Source organism: Sturnus vulgaris, chromosome 10 (genome assembly GCF_052056855.1).
Source record: "Sturnus vulgaris isolate bStuVul1 chromosome 10, bStuVul1.hap1, whole genome shotgun sequence".
Taxonomy (NCBI): Eukaryota; Metazoa; Chordata; class Aves; order Passeriformes; family Sturnidae; genus Sturnus; species Sturnus vulgaris.
In genome coordinates this window covers 17,357,186-17,376,318 of record NC_142252.1, presented here as the reverse complement: position 1 = coordinate 17,376,318, position 19,133 = coordinate 17,357,186, and the positions used below count along the sequence as shown (strand labels likewise).

The 19,133-nt window shown below is 38.0% G+C and overlaps 1 protein-coding gene and 1 long non-coding RNA gene across 4 annotated transcripts in view; one reads left to right on the top strand and one right to left on the bottom strand.

Annotated features, from left to right (window-relative positions):
- The window catches only part of LOC148222685 (uncharacterized), a 122,323-nt gene that overhangs the window by 6,028 nt on the left and 97,162 nt on the right, over positions 1–19,133 (top strand). The gene's annotated exons all lie outside the window — the stretch shown is intronic.
- KNG1 (kininogen 1) lies at positions 713–17,592 on the bottom strand. Of its 3 annotated transcripts, none has more exons than XM_014871561.2 (11): positions 17,265–17,592; positions 14,339–14,449; positions 13,336–13,420; positions 10,898–11,070; positions 9,078–9,185; positions 6,920–7,001; positions 6,259–6,425; positions 4,789–4,896; positions 3,745–3,834; positions 2,074–2,263; positions 713–1,725 (listed from the first exon to the last, which is right to left on the bottom strand). In XM_014871561.2, the coding sequence occupies exons 1-11, from the start codon at positions 17,457–17,459 to the stop codon at positions 1,541–1,543; spliced, it is 1,494 nt and encodes a 497-aa protein (XP_014727047.1). In that variant the 5' UTR covers positions 17,460–17,592; the 3' UTR covers positions 713–1,540. The 3 variants fall into 3 exon arrangements, with proteins under 3 accessions (XP_014727047.1, XP_014727048.1, XP_014727046.1); XM_014871562.2 differs by having other exon boundaries at positions 2,080–2,263; XM_014871560.2 differs by having other exon boundaries at positions 713–2,263.

Genomic DNA, 19,133 nt, shown 5'->3' with positions numbered 1-19,133 from the left:
AATGCTTAGATTCAGGCAGAACGAGTTCTGTTCTGTAATGTGTTGGGGACTGTCCTGCACAATCAGAGAGACCCCTCTATTGCTTTTTGGTTTTGTTCTTGCCCCCCTTCTTGAGTTCCTGTCTTTTATAGCTCCTTGATGATTGTACCTTCACCTGCTTTTCCATCCCATTCACTCCTTTTCAATTTTTGCCACTAATTTGCTGTTTTCTTCTGTTCTTCTCACCCCAACTGTATCATACCACCCTGCCTCTTCTTTCCACTTCTGTGTCTTCTGATCTTTCTTGGTATCTATCTCTTCTTTGCAGATCATCCTTTGCCAAGACCTCCTGATCCTGTTCCCACCTCTTTTGCATTCTCTGATTAGTCTCCCCTGTCTAGTTCCTCCTCACTGGGGAGGTGATGATTGTGGAAGCACAGCACACAAAAGGATCCGTTCCCAGCTGTTGTGTATAAAGTCTGGATGCTACAGCAATCCTAGCAGCTGGGATGAACAGAATTGCAGCTGTGGTGGAGGGCACTTCCACTGTGGTTTCAAGTAATTTTTTAATAAAAAATCAGTGAAGTGTTACTATTTGTAGGACCTCACCCAGTCAATAACCCTTTACAGGATGGAGTAATGTTTCAAACTGGTAAACTGATCCAGCATGAAAGTATTTATTTATTTATTGCCATGTGGTGGTTTTTTTCAGCTGAATAAGTTATCACATCCATACAGAGGGAAAACATATTTTATTTTGCAAGAAATATTTGGTGCTTTTTAGTTAATGCATTGGACTAAAAACTCAGCCTTTGGAAAATACCCAGAATAGAAAGATCAGTCCAATCTCAAAATTATGCACAACCCAATAAGGGAAGAAGGCACACAAATTTTAGGTGTCTCAAGCGTTTGTAATTTTGTCATCTGATCTGTAGTATTTGTGCATCTCTGCTGAATGAGAATCTGCCAATCAATGTGGTTCTCTAGGTAGTTAATATGTATAGGGAATAATAAACCTTCTTTATTTAGGATTCTCTCAGCTGTCCCTGTTATCCAACAAAACAACCACTAGTGATAGACTGTTGGTGATATTTATTTGTTTAAAGAAATTAACAGGTAAAAAGGTTCCTTTGTTTTGTTTTGTTCTTTAAATGATCCACTCCAGTAAATTAGAGAAAAATTATTTCACATATCTAAGAGAGTCTCCCTTGTTCTATATTGTCTTCTGTTTTACTCATATTTGGTTGAGATTCTTCATGTAATCTGCAAAACTCTTTCTACCATTGTTTTAAATATAGTACAGTAAGATTTGACGCAGTGATTCAGTTTTGTGCTTATAGAAAATTGAGGCATATGAGTTACACTGATTTACATATTTGCAAATATATGCAAATACACAGTATTGCCATATGGTCTTAGGTCCCCAGAAGTGCTGGTGACCTACTTGAGTATTTCAGTTAACAGAATATGAGCTTTTGCCTCTTCACGTTTTTATACATTTCAAAAGGCAGTATTCTTATTTTCTATGTAACATTTTGAAAAGCATCCTACAATGTTTGGATTATGCTAAAGCATCTGTGAGATTAAAGTCTTCCTTGTTTTCTGTAGCTGGATCGATGTTTTCTGCTGCAGAAGGCAAGAGATCCTCATTTGTGAATTCTCTGGGAAAGCTAGGAGGGGCTGGAAAGCCCACAAGTTGTTTCCATGGTTTTCCAGGACATCTGGGGCGAGGAGATTCTGAGCGATCTGGGAACCCATTAAATAAAGAAGTATCAGGAAAAATTAGTGGCTCCACAGGTCTACTGGTTTCCTCCCTTGCAACCCCTGTACTAACCAGCTCCAGTGCAGTTTCAGCACTGGATGATGGGAGGGTTTCCTTTTGATTAAAACCGCTTTCATTTGACTCCTCAGAAGATTTGGGGTTTGGATGTTTATGTTTATTCTTTTTACTGTGTTTTTTATGCCCACACCCATGGCCATTTCTGCTCCCACAGCCAATGTCATGCCTATGCTTTTTGTCAGTGTCACGATCCTTTTTAACTCCATGCCCATGCTTATGCCCGTGCTTGTGCCTGTGTTGATGTTCAGGTTCACCTTCACCTTCTGGTTCCTGTCCATCGTCTTTCCTCTTTTCTGTGGTAGAGCTTTGACTTTCTCCTTCATTTTGATCAGCAGTTGAAGCTTCATGTGGCTGGCTTAGCATCATCATTGTGCTCCGGAAAGGTGTGAATCCAGGAGTGCTCCGGAAAGGTGTGAAGCCAGGAGGCCTTCTTGCAAAGAAGAACTGAAAAACAGTGCAATAATAGCTACATTTGTTACATGAAACAGAACAATTGCTTCATATGTGGGAAATTCAGAAGCTGGCTCATTGCAGTACATGAATCTTTTAGCAGATTTTTAAACTAAAATCTAAATAATTCTCTCTTCTGTGATAAGCATATTAACATAAACATCCTTCCAAATAATTCTGGAGTATTTTAGTAGCTATATGTGTAAAAGAAAAATTTCTGTATCACTGAAATTTTGTCAGTGTAAGAGAGGAATTATGCTACAGAGAGCTAAACACACGTACGTACTGGTTTTAATTTATGAACAATACAGTTGGATTCTAGGACTAAATGTCCTGGCACTTCTTAGGGTGTTACACTCCCATGTATAGAACCAATTTACACCAAGGATTAACACATCTCTGAGCAGGATCAATGGCAGAATATACAGAAGTTCTCTGTCATTTTGTTATATAAAATGTAACTATTCCATTTTTTACTTTTAGATTTGACACATGCATTTCATAATACTCCCTGGAAATAACACACAGAGATTAAAGCTGATGATATCAAACATTCTGTTGTTACTGAGTCATCCCTACTCCCTCATCAGTGCTCCCCTGGAAGACAAAGCCTGAATACATGGTGTACAGTCACGGTCCAACACGAGTTTCATTTCTCTCCATCAAAGTTTCTGATCATTATCTAGCTGCAAATCAAAGTTATTTGGGTTGAAGCTAAATTTGAAAGTTGATATGGATAAAATAATGTAGTGAAAATAAAGAGGAGAGACATTAGTTGATACATAACAAATGAATATATAGTTATGGAGGTGCTGAGCACAATGAAGTTATTAGTTATGAGGGCAGGGTAATCTGTCTTTATTCCGTGTCACACTGGAGTCTCTGCAATCTTCAGAAATATCTTATAATAAAAAATATTTGTATTCCATTGTGAGATTTTCAAACTGAGTCTCATTCAGGACTAGTTCATTGTGGAGCTGAGTAGGAAGAAATTGGAAGATCCTTGTGCAGAGACTGACAGCTGCAGCAGGTTCCACTCAATTAATATGGAAGGGTTCACAGATTCTTTGGAAATCTGTGGGATATAATTACTGTGTCAGCAAATACATTTTTATTTCAGCTTTAAAACCTAGTATGAGTAGCAATTTGAGGGATTTGATGGGGCTGAATACTCCAGAGTTTAACTGACAATGCAGAGGAGCAGCTAAGAGGCAGAACTTCTCCCTGTCCTAGAGTCTTTGTGTGATTACCTTGTTGGCCATTGTCTCACCTTGTGGTAAAACTGCTTTGATGTAACTGGTTTTTGAGGTCAGAGGGTGAGAAAAAAGAGTGTGACATTAATGACGCTGTTAAAAGAACCATGTTCCTTTATTTTTGGTATAAAATATGGGGTAATTTGGAATGGATAAAGAATTTATTGACTGCCTTTGTCTTACACTCTGCTTAATAGAATGGGTAATGAAGAATAATCTCACCGCTTCCTGCTCTTCAGTGCAGTTCACCTGGGGATAGATTTTATCCTCCCACGGAATCACATAAATTTCTGCTTTGCATGACAGTGTTGCCTGTTAACAAAACAAAAACCAACACATTAAGGCAAAAACACATCAGACACAAAGGAAGGGACTTGGGCCTGAAAAATAAACTTTTTTTAAAATAATACTTTAAAATCCTTGGAACTTTAACCAAATATTTATGAAATCTATCTTAGTGACAAATACTTCTGTATTGGAGCACATCACAGCTTAGCTTTTCAAGGTTATTGTATGCCTCTGTAAACACTTTAATTCAACTTTGGATTTCAGATTGGATCTTGAAAATTGGATTTTTCATCTCCATCACTTTTGGAGCACTAACTGCATAATCTTCATGATATTCCTAAGATTTTTTTTTGTTTGTTTATGGTGTTTCTCCTACTAAAAATTGGAAAATTGAAATAAAGCTTTATTTTTCTTTTTAGTGCCTGCTGCACTAACAAATTTTCAAATCTCACAGGTAAGCACTGTTCATATGGTGAGAAAGGAGATGGGAAATAAAAGCCCTCTCCCCAAACAACTCCCTTGCCAATGGTTTCTGGCCCTATCAGCATTTCCTTTCCAGTGTCTGGAACACATTTTCCCACTATCAGCAGCATGGCACGCACTCCTGAAATGTCATTCCTTTGCACACAAGTAACAATCCAGTCTCATGTTTTCCTTAGCTGCAAGTCCACAGAGTCAGGAGTATTGCAGCTATTTCATTTGGCAGCAGCCTTCTCCTCTCCTTTCTTTGATTGATTATTATGAAAAGAAAGTTCCTTTGGTTTTGCAGTGAGCACTGATCCTGCAGCTGCAGTTTAAGTTTCAGGGTTTTTTCACTTGGGTTACAAACAGTGAAAGCTGCCCTTCTTCTTGGAACAAAAGTTTACTGAAAGAGGTAACAGAACCAAGGATGTGATTTTACTTAAATGTTTGCAGTTTCTGATGCAAATGAATTTGTCCATTAGAAACATTACAGTTGGCAAGATTATCATTACTTACACTGTTTGATGTAGCTGTACAGTCTTCATTAAGTTTTTCAAACTCACTCTTAGAGCAGTTTGTCTTCCAGACTGTAAATTTTACTTGATATTTTTTTCCTGCAACCACCTGAAAAATTAGCAAGAAGGTTTTCTGTGCTGAAGTAATTTTATTGAAAAAGTTTCACAGGAAGGACGACTTCTACAAGCTTATACTACTTGTGTTCTACAAGTCTTAACTACTGGGCCAGTGTATGTGAAGAACAATATTAAAATATTTGGCAGTAAACTTACCTGCTTCTAATCAGGTAACTTATTTACTCCAGTTCCTATTCTCAAAAATTCTAGCATTGAAGCTGACGGAAACAGAAAAGGTCAGAATAATATCAGGCCCACAATTATTAAATGTCTGTAGTAATTTGATTAGTAGCAGATGAAATTATTAGTGATAGCAGTGTAGAGAGCCAAATATGATGTCAGAGCAGTGGAATGTGAATAAAACAAAGTGTGTGATGAACGGGCTCAGTTGAAAATTAACCTATTTGCCAAATGCATTAAAGAAAGAAACTACATGAGTTCAAGAATGTGCCTGCTATGAGTTCTCTTAGTATTTTTCAGAGCTTGAAATAATATATCTTCCTTCAGGGACATCAGGCAAGACATGAAATTCTGTTTCCCTGGAATCTATTTTAAAGGTATATGCATGCTAATATCAGTCATGATAGGGAAGTCAGAAGGAAAAAAAAAGTTGAAAGACGATATTATCAGTAAGATAATATGAGCTATTTGGAAAAATTCTGATGTGCTTTTAGTGACTTCTCCAGTGACACCGCATGCTCAGGAATAGTTATAACCAAGTATTTTCTGAACTACTCCACTGTCAAATTTTCAATTCAATCCTAAACTTCTGTTTTGATGTGTTGGGACAGTAAACAAGCCTTATGCAAATGCTGACCAATATTATCATCCTGATTCCTCATTCTTTATCAAGCTCTATTTATCTGCACGGATGTCCTTTTCTGAATCTAGCAAGAGTATTATTAGCAAAAATAACAGATTTCTAAGGGAAATTAAGATGTCTCATTTCTTGGACTGTACAACTGTAGGGTGGACACTGCTTAGAGTAACATGGAGAGTATTGGTGTGATGGATCTAGGGAGTAGTCCTGTCTAATAAAACTTTCATACTTTAAGATATGTTACAAAGGTAGAAAGTAGGGTGGATACATAGAAAACAAATGCCCCTAGCCAACCTTCTTCACATCCTTTAAAAATAATTTTGTTGTAAGAAAAAAAGAAAATTCAAGAGATGGGAATTTTTTGAATTATTTTTGAATGCAAGCCAGTGTGAATTAAATTTTACAGGAAAAATTGCATGGGTATTTCAGTTACTGCATGTATCAGCACTTAGACAAAGACATTATTTCAAATCTAAATACAAACTTTAGGTAACATTCAGCTCAGCCAATAATAATATCATGTCTGTTCCCAACCTGAACTGTCGCCGATTGTATTTCTCCACCTTTATAGTAGAAATCATCACTGCTCTCCGAATTATATTTCTCAATAGAAACCTTCAGTGGTTCCTTCAGTTCTGGACTGTCATTTGGGATAGTCCTTGGGCAACCTGGGCAAGTGGCAGCAGCTACCGTTTCTTCAACTGAAAGAGAACAACAGGTTTCAGATCAAAGAAACAAGATTCAATGTAGATAAAGGCTGGAAAAACAGTTATGGAGCCCCGCTGTCTGGAATTCTTCATATTTAAGTCTATGAAATGGAAACAAAATATATTTGAGTTTTATATGATCAGCAATATTGTATCTTGGTTATCTAAAAGAAGATCAACACATGGACGCTTAACAACAGTTTTCTCATAGAAACAAGAATTGCGTGTGCCAGTTGTAGGTAGCCAGAAAATATGGACAGAGAATAGCTACATGTATGGAAAGACCTGATTTGGGTGAACAAGAGCTACATATAACTGGCAGTGAATGTGTGTGTTGAAGAAAACCTAGTCTGAATGGGTGAGAATGCAGCACTTACTACATGGAATAGTATCTATGTCCAGATAGGCTGGAGGAAAAAGTAACAATACATGACAATAAAAGATGATGGAAACTGGAACTTTCAAAACTGGTAGCTCCTAGGACATACCTGGAAGCTTGCAGTCACTGATGGTATCCACGATTTCTGCCTGAAGATTCTGAAACGCTTTGGCCTCACATTTAGCTACACGCTGGAGTCAAAAATGCAAAATAGCTCCTTGTTATTTAGAAATAATGAGCAAGCTTACATCTTTATGCCTTCCTGCTAACAGAATAAGTCAAGCATGCATCTAATTTTTCCTTACTTCCCTGACCGACAGTCTGCAGAGGCAATAAATAGAGTTCAAAAGGACCACTCAGAGAAAATAACACTCTAAAAGAGAAGACAAATGAACTATTTGTATGCATTCGTTACAGAATAAATGAGGATGTCTACAAGCCAGAATCATCTTTTATGGAGAAGTCCATGGAATTTCTGTCTCAAACTGTAAAGACCGAAAAGAAAATTACACAATTATCAAATCAAACATTACTGAGTTTCTTGTATTTTCTCAGGTCTTCTGAAGGAACTGTGGTAGATAACTTGCTTAGAACTGCCTTGGTATCTTAAAGCTGAAAGAAAGCAGATATTGATCCTGGGGTTTTTTTAAAGACTATAGAGCCTAAAACCAATTCCACCATTCCAGTGATTAAAAAAGGTAATAAGGAAAGAGCTAGGGGCAATGAATACATCCAGGAGAGTCTGAGGTTTTGTGGTAAACAGAAGTCATATTTTGCAGATTTGTCAAAGTTCTACAAAGCATCAACAAGGGTCGGTAAAGAGACCTCTTGACATAAAGAGATTTTAGGAAAGATTTTGGTGAAATCCTTTATTAAAGACTAAAGAAACCCAATTAACTATAGAATGAGAAGGAAGACTTAAAATTCAGGATCAAGATCTTAAGGCTATGACAGTTACTTGAAAATGTAATTATAAAAAAAACTACTTAGTAGTATTTTAGAAAAAGTAATGAAGAATAATGCCAAGGCTTATTATCCAGGTTAAAGGGACTGACATAATGTCCCAGTTTAACTCAGTGGTTCATATACGGGGTGCAATTCTGCAATTCTGACCCTCCTATTTAAAAATTAATAGTACAGAACTAAATAAAGGTATGAGAAAACTTCCTTGGAATTTGGTCATTCCAAGGTATGGAATATTCTTGGAATATGGTATTCTAATATCATCTGTCAATAATCCACTAGCAAGTTCAGGGGATAAGTGTTTACAGTCTGATTCCAGAAGCCGTGTGTGACCAAAGCAGTATGTGAGGGAGGCAGTGCTCCTGCAGTAGGTGAGGTGACAGAAATCATCACCTCTAGGTGACAGCTGGGGAAACTCAGACTCAAGCAGGTTAAGTAACTTGCTTAAGGTTTAAAAGCACATGGGTAGTGGAGGGATTTGCTTCAGCTAGTCTGACTCTCATGCTTCTGTTATTTACCAGTGTTCTCATTCTTTCCTTTTTTGATCAATACTTCTGAAACATTCTTGAGATGTACAAGGAGTAATTTTTGGACAGGAGAGGCTCTTGAATGTAACATTCAATGGTGCATTTCCTCAACAGCTGAAACGGATGCCAGTCTGTCCCCTCCCGTTTACCACCACTGTTCATAATGACTCTGCATTCCTGCCCTCTGCCTTGTGTTTGCAAAATCGTTTTCTGATCCCCTCATGAGCTGGTTCAGAGAGGTCAGTTGAGAGAAGAAGCCTCTATTTTTGGTGCAGCTGCTTCAGTTCCAGGTCAGTGAAGCCAAGGGAGTACCTGGGTTTGCAACACTGTTTAGCTGGATTATATATATTTGTTAATAAATTTCTTTTGAAGCTATTATTTGGACTGTGGTAAAGGTTAAGTAGTAATTCAGCTACTGACTTTTCTGAGAAAATCTGAACAATTATGCTGGCAATCGTGCTAATTTTAATTATAAATTTTTGGGTTGTACATGAGTAACTTCTTGAATATCTGCATAGAAACTTCTCAAGGGATTTATTGTTTGGGCAAGACTGGTTAGATTCTGCAGTGCAGTGTAAACCTTTCAGTGGTCCTCTTAGTCACTGATTCAGAAGACATGGATGTCCTAGTTACATAAACAGATAGTTATGTATAAGACTGGATTTAAACTTTGTTCATGAAATTAAGCAAGACTATAAATATTTTGTTGAGTCAGATCTCAATGATTATTTGTTAATGTGATATTTTCTTGATAAACAGATTTTGATGATTACTTACACCTCTAGAAGTGATTTTGCATTCTGGAGTTAAATCTTGAAACTGATCTTTGGAACAATTAGTCTCCTCCATGTCATATCTAATTATGTAATTCCATCCAGCTACCACCTGGAAGAGATATTTAAAACAATGCAAACTTGAAAGTTAAACTATTAAATGAGATTAGCAAAGAAAGCACAACTACTCATCTAGTGCCTCCTATCTATCAAATAATTTTGCACTCATTAAGCCGTAGTGTGTTCATGGACAGCAAAAAAAATCTTGTCCTAGCAGTACAAAATATAAACTAAGTTCTGCTTTTGTTAGCAGTGCACTTGGTATTTGGTGTCCACTTCTGGCGGGCCTGCAGCCTCACACTGCTGGGTTTCTTGTGCTTTCCTCCAAAGATCTGTTACTTATTACTCCCTGTGACAGGAAGCTGGTCTAGATAGATGACTACAGTAACACAGCCTGGCAAGTCCTGCATTCCTGAGCATGGGACACAGAGAAACAGTATCTGAATAATGTAACTTTATACTGCTGGCATCATTTTTTGTTGAGTGTTCTGCATTTATCATCTGCTTCTAATTGTGTCTATCCTGGGCTTTACCTTCCCACACACACTATTTTGTCCAGGTTCATAATCCTTTTTAAAAATTTTCTCTCCAGGAAGTGGTTCCATTTTCCTAACAGTGGCTACTTCTTCTCACCCATGAAACCTCTCCAAATCATATTGGACCAGGTAACATTTGATTTAAAAGGAAAAACAAATATAAGAACATTTTATCCCAGATCAATTGAAGTGGAGGGCTCTGACTTTTCTCTGTTTGCCAGAGGTGACATGATGGTTCTCTTTCCAGCTGCTGGATTGCTGTCGGTCTGCAACATTTTGTCCTGTGGCTTAAATGTTGTGCAAGTTTGTCTTTCAGCAGAGGATTGGTGCCATCAGTAAATACAAAGACTAAATCAGTAAATATAAAGAGGACAGTCTGGTTTAAATCATGAGTCAAACTGACATGAGACCAGAATTTGCGTTTTGGCTAAGTAAATACACACGGGTTCAAAGAAAAGGGTCTGTATTTGCTGTTGAGTTGTACACTAGTTAAAAACCAAATAAGAATCTTTACTTTCTAGCAATGCCACACCAATCCATAGGAGAGCCTTTCACAGGGAAGGCTTATTCCTTCTTGCATGGAATACCAGGTGACACAGAATTTCTGCAACCTGAGTAGTCATTTCTTGCAAAGCAGATATTCTCATGAACAGAAATCTGCAGCAAGTGGCATGTTGGGGTTTTGGGTTCTCTTACCCATTTTTCCTATGTGGGGTTTATCTGTCCTGTAGCACATAGCAGCTCCTGAAACATGGGCCCTATTGCCCGCAGAAACAGAGATGCCTGCTCTCTTTGAGAGGCTGGGGAGGGTGTGAGACATCTGTGCAGGCTGGCAGCTTTGGCTCAGCCCCTAGGAGGGATCTGCTCCTGCTGGAGCCTCAGGGCAAGGCCAAAGGAAGTACCCAGGAGGATCTAAGATGATACAGGATGGGTGTGCCAGAACAGAATGCAAATAAACTGGTGCTAAACACTGCTTAGAAACAACTGCAGGTAAAGGAAAAAAAAGTGTATAGTATCAGCTGAGAGCTCTGAAAATCCAATATGTAACTGTTGATGATTCCATATAAATTAAGATAATTATTTATTGAGTCTACCCTCTATATGCATTTAATATGCTTTCTTATTAAATATAAGCCACTTTAATATCAGAAACATACACAAAACAAACAAGGTACCTGTTTTGAGTTGCATTATATTGGTAAAATTTAGAGAAAAATCATGCACAAACCTGTCTCTTAGCTTCTTTTATTTCCACAAGCTTAAAAAGGGCGTGTTCATCACTGTGCTTGTTAAACTTTCGAATGGCTTTTTTCAGAATTTCTGACACTTCTGAACCATCACTTGATATATGATGAAAGCATCCAAGACATGGAGCCTCAGTAAGTCTTATCTTCGACACATCTGGAAAAGAAACAAACCAAAAAACATAGAGTTTCATGCAAAACAGCCTTAGATTTTCATTTTTCCTATCTGGGAGTGATCAAGAACCTTTCCTGCTTTTAACTGGTGTAATAAGCAAACTCTATATTCCAGTTTCAAGGCCTAAAAGACATTTTTATATTTAAGAACTGGTTATGCTCTGGTTGTGGTGACAGGGGCCATCCATGACCTTAGGGTCCAGGCATGGTTTTGGCAGTGAACCCTCTTCCAGCAATTACTGAATTTCAGAAAAATCTTGCATGTAGTTTTGACACCATTAAGGAAGGTACATTACTCATTTAGCCAATGAGGAGCTACTGAGGCTACAACTAAGGGGATGGTTTTCAGATTCTTCAAAGCTCACCCACAGTGTGCAGCTGCTTGCTGTCCTTACTACGTTTCAGGATAGGGACTTTAGCAAAAGTGTTCTGGCTCACCCGTGTGAGCTGCTGGGACTCTGAGTGCCCCAGGGACTGTGGTTGGACTATTCTGCTGTCCCTGCCAGTCACTGTGGCTGCCAGTTACCACTTGGTGCTACCTTCAGGCTTAACCAGCTGGATTGGCTGTGGATAGACAAGCTTGACAGGGATGCTCAAACTCCTGTTTCCTACTACTAATCCTATTAACTCTCTTTCCTTTCTAGTAATCATGGACTGGATTTTCATAAATTAATTTTATAGTTCAGTACGTAAATCAATTTCACAAGTCAGTGAGCTTGAGAATGGAAATGGGACAATATGTGGTCTCTATGGAACTGAAGTAAAATTTGTGTGCCTGATCTTCAGCTGGCATAAACTGGCTTAAATGAAGTTATGCCAATTTGCACCAGCCAGGAAACCAGTCCAGGGTCAGTTAGATCAAACTGTTCCACCAAAGAGACTGAAAAGTGTCGTATCAATATGGTGAGGAAATCCCTTACCTGTCAGGTGCGACCAAAGTCTGGCCCTTCATATTTCTAGTATGTCTTGTTTTGACTCGGTAATGACAAATAGATACTTTACAGAAAAGTGTGACCATGTTTTCAGTAAGCATTCACAAAGGAGATAATGAATCAACAGCACACCCACTTCTAACTGTGGTCTCGGCACTTTCATGAGGTCTATGCTGAACAAACATGTATTCTTTTTTCAGAGTTGCTATAACTTGGTAAGAAGAGATGAGTTCCTTAGGCTGAATACTTGTTTAATTTAAGTTATATATGGAGATTTTTTGCTTTCTAAGCAAAGATTCAAATGCAAATTTTCCGTGTGTTCTCTGTGGGAGTCACACAACTTTTGCTGGCAACTAGGTGTCACCATTGCCCTACAAATGCAGCATTTGTTCAGTGCAGAACATGGAGATTGTGTACTGCAGTTCCTAGAAGGACACTGGCTGTAGGTAAAGCCATTTCAGCTTTAAACAAGATATCTAGGGACAAAAACCAAATACCAGCTGCCAAACATCTCAGAAATTGGGGTGAATATTTCTGTAGTTAATAGTTAGATGGATATATTAAAGCAAGCTTGGGAATGTCTTTCAGAACACCAGGCACAGAGATCTCATTTGGAAAGCTTGAAAACAACATGATCACTTTTTAATAAGGGAAATTCCTGTATGAATGTAATAATCATATATGAGTGTATTATTATAGGTGAAAAATGTAGTGCTGCTTACTGTTAAGGTCTAAAAGATCAGTCTCTTACATAATTACATCACTGCCAGATTTTTATTTTGTAAATTTTTTTTCTATTTTTGTTTGGGGTAAATGTTTGTTTTCATAAACCTTAACAGAAATAATTCAGTCATTTTTAGATTGGAGAAAATTCAGGTGCAATTTTGTCATACAAAGTTATTTCTAATAATTCCTGGGACAATTTAATACTTAAATACGTAAGGACAGAAAGTTGAATTGTGAGAAGTTGTACCTAGTCTTTTAAGTTATTGGTATGCTTTTGGTCTTAAGTAAACTAAATTTTAACTTGGCATAATTCAAGTGCTCAAAGAAACTTACTACTTTATACATGTGCTGATTTTTATTACCTTGGACAGAAGCTGCCTGTGCTTTACTGACTTAGTCTAAATGTATATAACAATGAAATGAAATTTTATCTTTAACATATAGTTGCTTACAAAAAATTATTTATAAATGGCTGACTAAAATGATGAGGAGCTTCTACCTTTAAAATTACCTGAAAGTCTCAGTATTATATTTATTCCATTCTTATTTGTCAATGTATTTGTTGAATGCTGTCCCAAATAGTTACGTACCTGAGAAAATTTTGCACTCTTGTGAAACATTAGTTGTTTTGTCAGCATCATTCATATGAACTCGAGCTGTGCATTCTCCTGTTTTCTGCAAAAACATATAGCAACAATTGTCTGAAATTTGCTAAGGAAAAATACAGTGTTTTAGATATTGAACACAGCTGACAGTTGCAGACTGATTTTGGGGAAGAGTTCATGGGTATATTTGCAGTAATGTCTAACTTGCTGTTACTGAAAAAGGATCAGTTTTGTTGATGGTGAGGAAAGTAGGGGACAAACTGAACAGATGACTTGAATGCTTGCTTTGTATTTGTATGATGTATATTGATTAATTAAAGACTTTACAGTCAGAATAATGGAAAGGAACACATGCCCATGAATAAAGACTGTATAAACTATGTGTTTATCCATTTTCCTCTCTGCTGGTACAAGACATGCAGCAATGACCATGGCATTTCACATAATTGAAATTATATTGTCACCCTCATCCCTTCGTGTGCACTGTGTGAAAGAGCAGTGCCGTCCCCTGGGAATGTGCAGTCTCCCTGCAGTGTGTGCCCCTGCTGCACCTCCCCTGGGTGCCCTCTGGTAGCATGAGCCAGAAATGCTTTGCACAGCTGAAAGCCCTCTGCCAGCATTTCTGCCATAGTGGCTTCCATGTCAGTATTTGGTTGTGCAAGTTTCCATTATACATAATTAATACCGAGTTTTACAATTCTTACACTCTCACAGTGCACAAATCTTATGTTGGGTTTATTGTGAATCTTCATATTGTAGCACTGAAATGTTCCTTTCTGCGTATATTCAGGATTGTAACAGAAGACTCAGGATTATTATAATTGTTAACTTTGGGGTTGTAAACATTTCTGTACTGTAGTCATATAAGGTCTCAAAAGCAATGCAGATTAAAAAGTTAATTCTACTCTATTTTTCCCTGGGCAGTTGCGGTTCTGGTCATTATGCTGGTATTTCTCGCACAGAACTTGTAAAGAGAACAGATACTTACAGCCTCTGCAGATACTTTGTAATGACAATGTTGCCAATGTTTGTTTTCCTCAGCGGCACAAGTGCTTTCAAGTATTCTGTATTTTACATAGAGCTCTGGGTCAGGACCTGCCTGGATTAAAACAATATACATGTCATCATTTGCATGGTAATAAATCAAGTGAAAAAATAAGAGTTTCAAAAAAGTAAATAATATTTGTTGGTTGCTTTAAATTTCATTGTATGGTTTCCCGTTAGCTGCTGGTCTCTCAGATCTTGGTAGTTCAAATATTAACTTATCTAATTATATTAGCTAGCCCTTACCTACAGTCACAATATGTTGATATAATAAATACAATATGCTCAACTACCTTCATTTTAACTTGTAGTACCAATGGGTTTAGAATCAAAAAGAAGTGGTTAAGTTTTATACTCATTCAAATCTACTCCAAAAAAGCCATTTTGGGTGACTGCTTGGATAGTTAACATAATTACCAGCTTGGACTGTGCTCCTGTCTGACTCCCTCACTCTCACTCTTGGCCTCCTCCCAGATCTGTCCACTCTTTCCTTCTGTACAGCTCCCCCGGCAGCCCAGAACCAGCAGCCCTCAGGCAGCCTGGCAGTGCCCAAGCAAAATCTGCTCGGTGGTGCCAGGGAACTTCATCTGCCCAGGAAGGGTGAGCAGGGATGTGCTCTGGAGACAGCCTTGGGCACTGCCTGCAGTTTTCTACAGGCATTGAAGGCTGGGCTGCAGGGCAGGACAGCCTCAGGAATCCAATAAAATGAAATAAAAAGCATTAAGCAAAGTTTGCCATAAACCAAGCAGTGGGCCTGTGCCTATAAGTGACAGTGACAACACTGTAAGGTTTGTGATTCATCCTTTAGAGAAGATATAAAGTCAGAAGTTACTAACATTTTACAGCCACTAAAAATGCTCTGCCATTGTGATTTTTCAAATACAGGCAGCTGCTGTAGTTTAGCAGTGATTATTCTAAAATAGCCAGTTATTGTTCTCTGTCTCTGCTGGGAGGATTAAATAATTCTTGCCTAAATGCTACCAAAAAATTGAGGCTGAGCTCATGCGGTTGGCATATACTGGATTTACACTGATGTAGACACAGAATTATATTCTGCCTTCTCTCAATTCCTGTTGTGTATTGTTACAGGTGTGAAGAAATGTGGAGGTACCTCATATAATGGTTGTAAAAAAGAATAAAAGAGACTCTAAAAATATAATAGACTTATCCTTAGCAGGTAGAAATTGAGTTTTATGGAACTCTATCAGATTATAATATTTGGGATTTTAAAAGAGCAAAATTCTGTTCTCTGTTACAGTGTTCTAAATCTGAATAAATCGACTCATTAAGTAAACAAAGTAAGAAAAAACATTGTTTCTGTATTATTTGCTATTAATTTATTTCATCATTATTATTATGAGCAGCTATGCCTTTAACTGGGGCAGGTTTAGTCTTTCACTACTCAGCTTTTATGTTTTATTACTCTATCAATAATGAATGTACATGAATATGTAATAACCAGCTATTTAATTAATGCATTCAACATTGTGAGACTAGTGAGGAGAAAAATCTATACTCTTTTTTAGAAAAAGAATCTCAAATATGAAGAGATTTCTATTGCAGATTCCTTTTCTTTGTTTTTTACTTAACATCATAATCAGATCAATGATTCAAAGTCCTAATTGAATTGATTTCTACTTCATATTTTTAAGAAGAAGAAAGATGGGTGTCTGGAGAAGGAAATATAAATAATAAATGTAATAAATATGTATTCTTAAAGATAGAACATTGTTTAAGATAAAATTCTGAAACGCCTATCTCTCCTATGGGAACACCAGCAAAAGGAAGGTTGGTGGTACTACAGCTCTGATATAGAGATATTTGCATTTGGTTGTTCTTAAGGATGTATGCAGTTCAGTGAGAACAGTGAGACTATTAACTTACTTAATATTAAGGGTTTTCTGATTTTACTCTTTGTCTCCACATGCTAAAATCTCCCCAGTATGTAAACAGGAACACGAGAGGGCAAGCGCCAGGAGATGTGGGTAGTTTGCTGTAAGTGTTTAGCAATGCATGGCTCCTTTCCAAGGTCAACTTCTATCTGGGTAAAAGTGTCTTGTGATTTTGGAGTGCAAAATATTCTCTCTAACACTGGATTTCTTGTGGTTTACATCTGAAAATCCAATCCAGTAGAAAAAAATGCTAATGTTATTTTCAAGTAAAATAATGCTTGTCATTATTATGGTAATACCATCTTTGTATCCCTCTCGGAGGTAAATACTCTTATTTTAGATTAAGGCTATATAGAAGGACTCCAGGAAAAGGATCATGTTGCATTCTTCTTTCTTCTGTAATTTTAGCTGTCACTCTATTTGACTAAAATACTACCTAGTGCTTTTAGATAGATCTGTGACTTAGGTCTGGTGTCAATCAAATAATATTCACAAACAATTCAGAATATTGCCAAACTTTATCAGGTGATTATTTTTTATTTGTGGCAGCAGCTCTTCCCAAGTCAAGATTATATTAATATTTTTTAATAAGTGTGGTTTTGACATTGGTCTTAAAACCTTACAGATGATGGAAAAGGGTAGAATTCCCAATAAAGAAAAAGAGAACAGAGTGGAATAGTAATACAAATTGTGTTGGTGAAAGAAATTTTCAATTCTTTAGTCCTTGCATTAGTAAGCAATTCACTAGCACACAGAGTTCTGCTGATAAAGACATAATATACATCCCTGCTTGTCACAGGAACAAGTATCTTACTGTGCAAGTCACTTTGATTTTTAAAAACATTTTTGGAAGATACTGTGCTGTCATACTTGCCCCCCTTACAAACAAGATGGAGATAAGCTGATTCAGAGTGCATAAATAATTCCAACTTGTCGTTTTGGTTTTTTGGTTTTTTGTTTTTTGCAAAGTCTACTTACAGTTCTCTTGGCTTCCATCACCACGTATAGAGCAAATTGGTTACCAGTTGCTGTTTCTCCATTGTATTTCTTCAGTGCTGCATCAACAGCTTTAAAGACATCAGGGTCATCACAGTCCGAAAACTCAAATGCAAGAGGAATAGCTTTGCTAGAGAAAAAACTACAGCAGAGTGCTAATACAATGAAGGCCTTCATAATTGGATGAAAAAGGCCCCCTGAATTAGAAGGCTCTTTAAAAACCAAATGGAAAAGGAATACCTGACAGGATTTTAGTCACCTCTTCTGTTTTTCAGGAGCAATAGCTAAGTAAACAGAACGAGTGGTTTGCTGGGGTTGGTTGGTTCTCATCATACCCTGTTTATACTGCAAATAAACTTCTGAGTTTATCTAAATAAACTTTGCTTGTTCACCAGAATGACACTAAGGTTATCCACCTGCCATCAAGATAACAGGATAAATAGCTGCAGCTGGGGACTAGTTTAGGCAAAGCAAAGGAGAAAGAAGTGACTGTAGCTTTCTGACTTCTTAACACCTAAACTGCTACTGAGAATTAATTTTACAAGGTTTAAATAAAACACCCAAGAAGGTCACAGTGGCAATGAAGGTCTGGACAACAACCCTGTAAATTTTATAGATCTGTTTAGTGTTCAGGCTGCTACAGTTCTGAGAACTATAGTACTCAGAATGTGTTTGAAAAGTCTTTGAACAGATGCATATGGTTGAATGTCGTTTAACCCTTCAATAGCACTTGATAAACTTTGTCCTTCACAGTCATATTGGAAAGTCCATCTCTTCTGCCATGTGGAGACTGCCTGGACTATGGATTAGTCAGTGATCATAGTGCTTTGTTATCATTACAGATATGTGACACCCAAGAACAAAGGATTCAACACTGTCATTTGAGTCTCGCCAAACCAGGATTAGAGCTGGCTGAGAATATCTGGTGCTTGTCTCCCGTGTTTGGCACCAAATAGCTTTGCTTTGGATTTGTGAACACCTTGGGATTGCCTTGACTCCTGTGGTCCAGCTGTGTCTTGCTGTTTTGGGTTTGTGTAGCTAGGTTTTGATAGCAGAGGATTATGGGGGTGGCTTCGGTGAGAAGCTGCTGGAAGCTTCTCCTATGTCTGACAGAGCCAACGCCAGTCAGCTCCAAGATAGATCCAGTTCTGGCCAAGACTGAGTCCATCAGTGCTGGTGGTAATGCCTCTGGGCTAACATAGTGGAGAAAGGAGAGAAAAAAAAAAAAGGAACTGGCAAAGAACAGGAGAGAGAAGAGTGAAAATATGTGAGAAAAACAGCTATGCAAACCCCACGGCCCATGAAGATGGTGTGGGAGGAGCTGCTGTGGGTGTGGAGCAGAGATTTTGTTGCAGCCTGTGGAGTAGACCATGATGAGGCAGCTGTGCCCCTACAGCCCCTGGAGGTCAGTGGTAGAGCAAGGATCCACCTGCAGCTCATGGAGGACCCCATACTAGAGCAGGCTGGAACCTTATAGAAGCCTGTGCTGGAGCAGGTTTGCTGGCAGGACTTGTGAGGACACCCATGCTGGACCAGTTTGTTCCTAAAGGACTTCACATCATGGAAGGAACCTGCACTGGAGCAGTTCATGAAGGACTGACTCCAATGGGAGGGATCCCTGGCTGGAGCAAGGAAAGAGTGTAAGGAGTCCTTATTCTGAGGAAAATGGAGGGCCAGAAGCAACATGAGATGAGCTGACTGCGATTCCCATTCCCATCCCCTGCACCAACTGGGGGAGAAGGTAGAGGAAAACAGGAGTAAACGTAAGCCTGGGGAGAAGGTGTTTTAAAGATTTGACTTTATTTCTCATTCTCTTACTCTGGTTTGATTGCTAATACACCAATTTCCCTA

Coding starts and splice junctions, on each gene's coding strand:
- KNG1 (XM_014871560.2), bottom strand. CDS start 17,459: ATGAAGGCCTTCATTGTATTAGCACTCTGCTGTAGTTTTTTCTCTAGC. Junction 11,071..13,335: donor AGAGTGCAAAATTTTCTCAG/GTACGTAACTAT, acceptor TTTCTTTTCCAG/ATGTGTCGAAGATAAGACTT. Junction 7,002..9,077: donor GCAAAATCACTTCTAGAGGT/GTAAGTAATCAT, acceptor TTTTGACTCCAG/CGTGTAGCTAAATGTGAGGC.